Source organism: Hydra vulgaris, chromosome 04, assembly GCF_038396675.1.
Source record: "Hydra vulgaris chromosome 04, alternate assembly HydraT2T_AEP".
Lineage (NCBI taxonomy): Eukaryota > Metazoa > Cnidaria > Hydrozoa > Anthoathecata > Hydridae > Hydra > Hydra vulgaris.
In genome coordinates, this window is record NC_088923.1 from 20,068,607 (window position 1) to 20,079,315 (window position 10,709).

At 27.0% G+C, this 10,709-nt stretch overlaps 1 protein-coding gene across 3 annotated transcripts; it reads right to left on the minus strand.

Annotated features, from left to right (window-relative positions):
• Positions 1-3,724: 3,724 nt before the first annotated feature.
• Positions 3,725-5,764, minus strand: LOC124818531 (uncharacterized). 3 transcript variants are annotated; one of them, XM_065795717.1, is made up of 4 exons: positions 5,598-5,764; positions 5,313-5,402; positions 5,055-5,162; positions 3,725-4,916 (listed from the first exon to the last, which is right to left on the minus strand). In XM_065795717.1, exon 4 carries the CDS (start codon positions 4,882-4,884, stop codon positions 3,754-3,756), a length of 1,131 nt encoding a protein of 376 aa, XP_065651789.1. In that variant the 5' UTR covers positions 4,885-4,916; positions 5,055-5,162; positions 5,313-5,402; positions 5,598-5,764; the 3' UTR covers positions 3,725-3,753. The 3 variants fall into 3 exon arrangements, with proteins under 3 accessions (XP_065651789.1, XP_065651790.1, XP_065651791.1); XM_065795718.1 differs by lacking the exon at positions 5,313-5,402; XM_065795719.1 differs by lacking the exons at positions 5,055-5,162; positions 5,313-5,402.
• Between the last annotated feature and the right edge of the window lie 4,945 nt (positions 5,765-10,709).

The window sequence follows — 10,709 nt, forward strand, 5'->3', positions numbered from 1 at the left end:
TGTAATTTTCATTTCTAAACCCACATATGTGCATAACTATGCATAACACAATAAGAAAACTATCCCTAGTTGTATATTTCTTCTGCTGTCGATAGCTAGCTATTAAGTCTAATATTACGTAAAAACCGGGTTTTATTGAGAAACTAGGTCAAAGTTTTAACATAAAAAACTTACAAAACAGCACCTAAAGCAGTCCTAATAGTCTCTATCTTGCTGAATTATTGTTTTAATTGATCACACAAATGTCCCTATTCACTTAAACAAAAAATTAATTAAGGAGGTTTAACTACTCATAATATGACTTTTTGGGGCAAAAATTTAACTTTAGAGCCCGTTGAGCGAGGTCTAAAATTTGAGCAAATAAGTTAAATTTTATTTATTATTGATCCTCGAGTACGTCCACAGCACATGGAAAACAGTGCCTTTTGATTTTCAAAATAAGGGGCGTTTGACCCATCCTAATATATATATATATATAATTATTATTATTGTTACTTAATAAACATCAATAAATACGAATTTCTTTCGATACTAAATTTATTTTTTTAAATAAATTTTTACAGAAAAAAAGAAAAGCTTTTAAAGCTGAAGACGTCACAACAATCCAGCGAAAATTTCTTTTTAAAAATAAATATAGTATCGAAAGAAATTCGTATTTATTGATGTTTAAAAAATAATAATATATATATTTATATATTTATACAGTTAAATATATTATATATATATATAAATTAATAAGTAAAAAACACTTATCTAACTTTTATCTTCGACTTGAAGTTTCACCATTGCTGGATCATCAGGAAGAGTTCTCTTACTCTTCCTGATGATCCAGCAATGGTGAAACTTCAAGTCGAAGATAAAAGTTAGATAAGTGTTTTTTACTAATTAATTATTGCTCTGTTCTTTAAGAACATTGAGCACTCTATTTGTAAAATACACTAACATAATTTGCATATATATATATATATATATATATATATATATATATATATATATATATATATATATATATATATATATATATGCAAATTACACTAACATAAAATACACTATAAAATACATAAAATACACATAAATTACACTAACATAAAATACACTAACATAATTTGCATATATATATATATATATATATATATATATATATATATATATATATATATAATATATATATATATATATATATATATATATATGCAAATTATGTTAGTGTATTTTACAAATAGAGTGCTCAATGTTCTTAAAGAACAGAGCAATAATTAATTAGTAAAAAACACTTATCTAACTTTTATCTTCGACTTGAAGTTTCACCATTGCTGGATCATCAGGAAGAGTTCTCCTACTCTTCCTGATGATCCAGCAATGGTGAAACTTCAAGTCGAAGATAAAAGTTAGATAAGTGTTTTTTACTAATTAATTATTGCTCTGTTCTTTAAGAACATTGAGCACTCTATTTGTAAAATACACTAACATAATTTGCATATATATATATATATATATATATATATATATATATATATATATATATATATATATATATGTATATATATATATATATATATATATATATATATATATATATATATATATATATATATATATATATATATATATATATATATATATATATATATATATATATATATATATATATATATATATATATATATATATATATATATATATATATATATATATATATATATATATGAGCACTGGAGCTTATCTGCGTAACGCGCTAAAATAAAGTCACAAAAATAAAAATTTTGAGTTAGTTCTTTATCCGTATTCTATATACTGAAATCTAATATCTATTTAAATATTAGACTAATTTAAAATATTTGGTCATAAAATTTGACAAAGAAAATATCAATTTCTGTTGATGCGCAACTGAGAGAAGTTTAGTCTTTCGTTGTTTTCTCAAAATTAGTTTACTCGAACTGAGCGCGTTTTGCAAATGGGTTCCTTATATAGAAAGAAAGAAGGAATTGGCATGTTTTGCACCTTTTCAATCTTCTTTTTGGACAGCAGCGTCCACGACAACGTCTATTTTATCCTTAAGACGACAATTTTCATCGACAGCAACTTGAAATTCCAAGTTCATATGTTCCTTGATTTTCCTAATATCATTAATTTTTCTTCGTTACTTTTGATGACTTAAATGACTCTTCAGCTTCTATCTCTACCTAGTCTCTTAAATGGTTTGCTTTTAAGAACTTTTTCACTTTCTTTAGCTTTTCTAAAGTTATGCTTTTGTTTTAAACTGCTTCCTTAAGTTACTCTTAATATTTTTTGTTTGTTATCTCAGAAGTTTGATTTGTTTTTAAAAATTACTTTTTATTTAGATTTTTATTAAACTTACTTATAAAGTTTTCATGGTTAAAATTGTCCACTCATATATAAAATTGCTTATCATTTTTTTGTTTTTTATTAAAGCTTTTTATTAAATATTCTGCCCGCACTTCGACCCTTCAGAACTTTCTTCCATCTTCATATTTTCCTGACTTACACAACCTACAACTTTTCAAGTTTTCTGTCAACCATTTCCTTGCTGTAACTCTATTCTTTTTTTTTCTTCTAATAACTCCCAATTTATTAGTGGTTGCTTGCAGCCTTGTTGAGAGTCAATAAAAATTGAAAAATAGGGCTTAATTTGATTGTTTCTTTTTTATGTGTAAATAATTCTGCGAGCATGATTTTGTGAAAAAATAAATTTTTTAGTTGACAAAAAGCTCATGTAATACGTGGATAGGATTTGTAAAAATTACTTAAGAAAAAAATTACACACGATTAAGGTTTGTTAAACTTACGTACGGATGAATTCAATACATCGCCAACGGCTTTACTAACTTACAATTGTTTATGTTTTATGTGTGAAAGTCATGACAAATATTCATTAATAGGAACTCCGAAAATATTTATAGCATCTTGCTTTTTAATATCTATGTTTTTAATAAGTTCTGTCAATTTTAGAGGAAATTTTATTTTTTGTGATTTTTAGGAAACAAAATATATTATGCATTTTCAACGTTCAGATAAGATTTGAAAGACCGAAACAAACTATTTACTTTCTATAATTCAATATTTATGTCCTCATATAACTGTAATAAAAATTTCATAAATAAATCTTTTTATTTTTTTGTAAATTTAAACGTCGTATAACTTGCTTGTCGCATTTGTTTTTGCAATTTTTTTTTGAATTTGACTTTATCATACTGTCTGGGTCTATAAGCAACTGCAAATAAATATCTTTTTTACACAAAATATATTAAAATGTATAATAGTTTAAAAAAGGATCTCGTCAGTTGCGCACCACCCTAAAAAAAACATTACTAAATTTTTGGACTAAAGTAATATTAAAACTTTTAGATGTAATATACATATAATATATATATATATATATATATATATATATATATATATATATATATATATATATATATATATATATATATATATATATATATATATATTCGAGCAGTCGTGGCGCAGTGGATAGAGTTCTGGCTCAGAACCCAGAGGTCCGACGCCAGCTCTAGTTCAACAAGCAACATTGGTTGGAAGCGTGGGCTTCCTGTTAAATGCTCTTCCATGGTGCTTCGAGCACCTAAATAATTACAATAAATATATATATATATATATATATATATATATATATATATATATATATATATATATATATATATATATATATATATATGCTATTAAAATTTAAAAAATTGTATGCCAAAAGTATTTTTATTTATTGCGATATTGTTAAACCTCATATAATTTGCTTCTTGCATGTTCTTTTGCATCAGAGTTTATTGTACTAACAGCCCCTCTGCGCAACCCTGAAAAAAACTGAATGCTTATTTTACGGCTAGGTGTATCTGCTACTGGCGTAGACTGTAAAACTCGTTCAAAGTTTATTCGCATCAATAGTTTGTTGCAATAAGATTGCATAAATTCTATGACATCGTTTTCGTTATTTTTATTTACAATGACACAATCATCATCATTTTTAACAGGAGATCTACGCCACATGCTTCTACATTTTACAGGCTTTTCAAAAACAATGAAGTAAATAATTGGATTTGCAGAAAATCCGAGCCATGTTAAAGTTAGCAGACATTCATGAGCGAGCGTAGTTTTTTCTTGAAACTCGCATTTACTCAAAAAGCAGCATGTGAATTCTAAAAGCGTCAGAGGTAAATTACAAACTATGAATACAACAAGTGCTGCAAGTGTGAATCTATAAAAATTTCGGTATAGTCTGCGGCGGTAAAGCAGTAATGCGGTTGCCTGCTTTGGGTATGCACTATCAAATATACTAATTACTGTTAAAAATCCAGGTGCTATATATAATATTAGAAAAAGAAATACAAGATAAAGCCATAGTAACGACGAGTGTTCATTGTGCGTAAACCACAGTTGTTTTTTCTTTAAAAGCATTTTTGGAATGGAGACAACTAAACCAGATAACATAAGAAACACCTGCTCTAGTTTTGGATGCTGGCTCGTTTGTTTCTTTGTTAGAAGATTTATTGAGCATTTTTTTCTTATAATAAAAATAAGATTCCAAACAAAGCTGAAAGTATACAATAATTGTAATGCTGATAAAAAATTTCTTAAGCCATTATTATTTTTATATTTAGATGTTTCTTTATACGCAATATATAATGGGATGTAGACGACAGAAACGAAAATAGCAATTCCACTTAAGCTCATGATATAATGCCCGAAAAAATAGCGGCTGTTTGAACAGTTGTTTTTCAATAAAAGGTACATTTGGTAAACATTGGTGCAAAACAACAGTAGAAGCACAACTGGTATTATTGAGTATTGAAGTAAACGATCGTTGTTGTTAACTGTTGCCATATAATCGGAGAACGTTAAATTTACCATAATAAAGTTTAATTTTTGTGTTTTTTCTTCTCCTAAAACAAGTAATTTAAGTTTATAAATCATTAAACTCCTTTCTTAATAATTCAATGTATTGACGTTGAATTATTTTCTACGGTCACTTTTCGATTAAATTTATTAAAGATTAATTTTACTTAACACACTCAACTTACATAATTTAAACAGCAAATTATTGAAGATCACTATTTCAAAAAAGCATAAGAAGCGTATTTAAAACCATGCGAAAAATCAATTGTCCTTGCGAAAAGCATAAATGTGTTCTTAAAATAAAAATCAACAAGTAAAAAAAAAAATACATTCTGATGAATTAATAATATTAGCATTGCCCTCTGATAAAAACCGATGTAATAGTAATATTTAAAAAGAAAATATTCTCAAAACATTGTTTTCAAAGTAAGAAAAATTTTTACTGTGATCTTTTTGAAGCAATAAAACTTCTTTTTCTATATTTCTTGAATAAATTAAAACCGGCAGGACATTTCTCATCCTTATATAGCTCTCTTGCGTGAGTCAAAAGAACAGATAGATAAAAAAAAATTTAAATACGATTATTTAAAATTGAATTTACCTAAGATAAATGAGAATTATTTACTTCAAAACACATAACCAAAGTAAAAAGATAAAAATAAACAATTCTGTAATTTCATGCATTTTTTACATAATTTACTTTTTATTAAATCCGAATTAAGTTATACCTTTAAATAAAGGCGCGTGTCTTTAAATTCTTTTAAACTTGATGTGTTTGGTATTTCCCTAGATGGCTTCTTTTATGCATTTCTTTTATTTTGTTTCCCGTTTCCTTGACAAAGTATTCAGTTTTCAAATTATTGAACGCAAATCAAAAAGTTTCAGGAATTAATACAATGGGTGGGAAATAAAATTTAACTTTTGTTACGTTCAGGTCAATGTTTTGGGGGGTTCCAAACTATACTTTAATATATTTTTTTTATAAATATAATATTTTTATCACAATGTTTTAAAACAAAACTTTTATAGAATCAAAGTTCATCATTATTTATTCAGTAAAACACTTCTTTTTATTTCAAACAATCGCGAACTTTTGTACGTCGTTTTTAAACCAGCGTCCATCTTACTATGTGTTGAGATGAACATTATGATTTTATCTTGCTTTTTTTTTTTTCTAATTGAAGTATAAACAATGAAGCTATGATTATTATTAGAAAAGAAACTTTTTATAATGTTTGTTTATAGGTTGCTGAGGTCAGATTGGCGAATCTAGTCAAACGATTTTAAAACTTTGTTTGCGATTGAGTATTGCAATTTTTTGTTTACAGATTTTTTTTTTTTTAAAAGCGCGGTTTCCTTGTCTTTAGAGCCACTTTGTTTTCGCTCTCCAGCTATTGGCTTTTTGTTAGCACAGACATAATGACTGAATAAAGTTTTGTAATTTATTTCCTAAAAAAGCTTTTCAAACACACTCTTCTTTTAATGCATGGTTTAGTTAGATTTTGTATATATAGTAAAGCTAAGTTAATAAAACGTATCCAGGCGCCTCTGTGTAATGTTTTTTTAAAAAATTAAAGAAAAATATATAACAGAGTTTTAGGGCTAATGCTTAAAAAAAAGTCATCTGCGGGAAATCTTTATTATTTAAATTCTAATTTATCTCTTGCTGAAAAAATTCTAGATAAAAAATTTTCATAAATACACTTGATAGAAAAAAAGTATTGCCAAGAGTTCAAAAGCGGTGTATAAGAATGTATCTTTGAAAATATAATAAAACAAATTTAAGATATGGGTGTACTAGTTGAGTATAAACTCAAAAAACTCGAACTGCACGACATCTGCTGAAAATGTAAAAGATCAGAATGGCTTGACGGTGTCAAGTAAGATGTACGGGCACTATCAATTTTGGGGCACACAAAGAAAAGAATCTATAAGCAATTTTTTTCTTATATGTTTGATCAATATTTTTATCTGATATCACAAGTATTAATATTTATCTTTTCAAGTTTAAAAAAAAAGAAACAAAATTGCAATATTGATTGCGAAGAAACAGCTTTGTTAAGTTAACATTTGAGATTCTACTATACATATATATATATATATATATATATATATATATATATATATATATATATATATATATATATATATATATATATATATATATAAATATATATATATATATATATATATATATATATATATATATATATAAATATATATATATATATATATATATATATATATATATATATATATATATATATATATATATATATAATTAATTATTGCTCTGTTCTTTAAGAACATTGAGCACTCTATTTGTAAAATACACTAACATAATTTACATATATATATATATATATATATATATATATATATATATATATATATATATATATATATATATATATATATATACATACATACAGGGCCGCCGAGAGGAGGGCGAAAAGGACAGTTTGTTCCGGGCGGCAGATGTCCAAGGGGCTCCAAATAAAAAGGAAGTACTTTAAAAAAAGGCCTTAATCTATAATATATGGAAATTTTGATAAAGAAGCGTCAATCAGGGATGCTGTCCCAAGCGGCATGACGGCTATATATATACTATTATTATTAAATATAAATTATGAACTATTTGAAAGTCAAGATATTTATAAGAAACCATTTTTATATGTTATGATGATTTATTACTATTTAATTTGTACTCTTCGTTTTAAAATAAATTTTATTTAAAACTTTCTTACGTCATTAAAATATATAAATTATTAAGTTTATAAATTATAGACACGCTTACTGTTTTTAGTAGTTTTTTTTAAGATTTATTTAAATTTCCTATTATATATATGCATTAGTTTGTTTATTGCTCAACTTGTTCCACACAGCTGCGCAACTTACCCAGCTGAGACAGATGAGCAGCAGTAGCCTAACAACGTGGGGGCTCTTGAACAATAAAATATTTAGGACCCTAAATGTTCTTATGCATAAGTTTTTGTATACATAGGTTTTTTATTCCACAAAAAATACAAAACAATCCTTCAAGTTTACCCAGGGCGAATTATTAAACTATCTTAAAAAGAAGATTCAGGTGAATATCGGGCCTATATGAGACTGCAAATGCTTTGGCGGGGTTTAAAAAACCACAAAATTGCATAATAAGATTAAAGCTTCAATAAAGCGACTGCTGTTAAAGCCAACGTCAGTTTTACATAACCTTAATTTTGTGTCAACAAATAAGTAAACTAAAGTTATTAATTGAAGCATAATCCGACGCAAACGCAGCAAAGTATTTACAAAAATCCAGCTAATTCCGTTTTGGCGGCTTTGGTATTCAGGAAGTATTTTTTAATTGTCGTTAAATTTAAAGTTTAAAACGATTCCACAAAAAAATTAGCACAGAAAAACAAACTGTTTAAAGGTCGAATTTGACCCGAAGGATTTGGACTCATGTCAACAATCAATTCAAAATGTGAAATTATGTCAGCAAAGATTAATGTGGCGCTTTTTTGTCAACCAAGGTTTTAGATTGTCAACCAAGGTTTTAGATTTAGCAATCTAAAACCTTGGTTGACAATCACTCACAATGACTTACAACTCCTAGCGGAATTCTCTGACTATACGTTCGCAAAAACAAAACCTCTTGAAAAGCTTTTTGTTACATTTATCATTCACTAGTATGATCCAATGATGTTTGCAGCAAAAACCCAGTTATTGAGCAAAGATGGAACTAGGCATATTCATTTAATACTCATCAAGTTAAAATACCTTAGTGCTAAGTACAAGAAATTAGTTATTCCCGTTATTTACTAAAATGTATAATTCAATTTCAAAATCAATCGTTTATTGAACGGCTGGAAGAAGTATTTATAGTCAAAACTGAGCAAATTGGTGTTATTCATATTTTAGTATTAGATGGGTGTACAAATCACATAAATTTGAAAGCGGTATTGCTGTGCAGAAAACACAATATAATCTTGATTTATCTACCAGAGCATTCTTCATATATTCTGCAACCATTGGATAGAGGTGTCTATTGTCATGCATGCATCAAACAAGCATGGAAAGAAATTCTTGCAAAGTGTTACAAAGACTCAAAGTGTAAGAATTTAGATCAAACTGCTGTACGAGAGTGGTAAATGTTTTACACACTTGCGTGCAATCGCTGGTTTCCAGTACACTGGCTTATTTCCACTTAATAAAAAAAACATAAATTATAAGGCATTAGCAATCACACAAACATTTAATCCACCTTCATCAACTTTAGAAGCCTCCGCAGCACCTATACCATTTTGTTCACACACAGCTTCATTATCTTTAACAGCCGTCGCAGCACCTACTCCAACTACACACCAATAACCATCTTTCTCAACTACACCATCTTCGAGTTTTGATAGTTATCAAGCATGAGTTGAGCGTTGGAAAAACAGTAACTAGATAGAGTTGAAGAAGTTTTTCAAGCGAGAAATCAATTGCATGTTAAGAAATCGAACCAGTGCAACATGTCAAAATTTGGCGGAAAATGTATTACCGAAGAAAATGTGATTGATTTCCTCAAACAAAAAGATGAAGAAAAAGCAACAAAGGAAGGTTTTTTATTACCTATCTAATAGAAAAAAATGAAAAATGAAAAAGATATTAAATTTTCATTGATAAGTGTACCGGTTTTACTCTATATTTTTTAAGCTTCTTGAGTAATTTTAATTTTTATATTGCAAAATCTCAAAATATACTTTTTCACTAGTTTTCAAAGTTTGCGAAATGATAACTTTTCAAATATTTATGCAAAAGTGCTGAAATTTTCACAAATTGTTTTTCATATTATTAAAATTCATTTGAGAAAAGAGAAAAATTTGAGGAATGAGAAAAAATTTTTCAATGAATTTTAGATCTTGAAATTTTGTTATAGTATGTTGTTTAACTCGCTTACTTTTTAGTGTATCATGCATAATTTCTAAAATATTCATTTGTTTTCATTTATATTTTTTCAAATCAATTATGTTACCATGATTTAAAAATGTTTCTTGCTAAAATGACTAGTAAATTTTGAGTAATTACGTCACAAAAATTCGGTTATTTTCAATATTTGGGGAGTAATCGAGGCTAAGAATTTCAAGTTTGATAGCATTTTTGAAAATTATTTTAAATTATGTATTAATGTTGTAAAAATAAAAGTGTGCTCTAGTTCCAATCAGACTTTAATATATTTCTTGGGGTACCACCGATGAAATACGGCTGGATTAAGAGCAGAATTTAAAGAAGAAATAACTTCAAATAAACAACTATACCACATTGCTAATTAAAATATAGTAAAAAGCATGAACAAAGGTTATAATTATATATATTTCAGAGGAATGTTACTTGTTTTTTTTTAATATTGGTAAAAAATTAACAAAAATGAGGGTTTTTTTATTTTTATTCCAAACACTGACGAGAACACTCGCATAACTCTGTGCACGATAATCCTAAACGTTTGCAATTGCATTGCGTTTCGCAACTTTTTTTGCATCTACATTTTATTAACTCGACGCATGGTTTTGATGCCTCAGATAGGGTCATCCACAAAGGTGTCTTTGTGTTATTTATTTTTTTCCAAGCTTATTTAGTAGCTTTGGGTAAAGTCTGTTGTGACACCATAGATTGTCCCCATCTGGTACTAAACGAATAACTAGATGTTAATATCTTTTTAAATATTTGATTCAATAAAATATTTTGAAAAGACTAATAAGTCCATTTAAGTATTATTTTTTTTAAATATACCTCCCTTGAAACACAGCTCTTATCAAATGCAAAAAGAGTGCATCGTTTGTAGCTGGAAACCCCTCACTCTGCCGTAACTTTTA

What these genes read in the sequence shown, in the direction of transcription:
- LOC124818531 (XM_065795719.1), bottom strand. Translation starts at nt 4,884, where the DNA reads ATGGTAAATTTAACGTTCTCCGATTATATGGCAACAGTTAACAACAAC.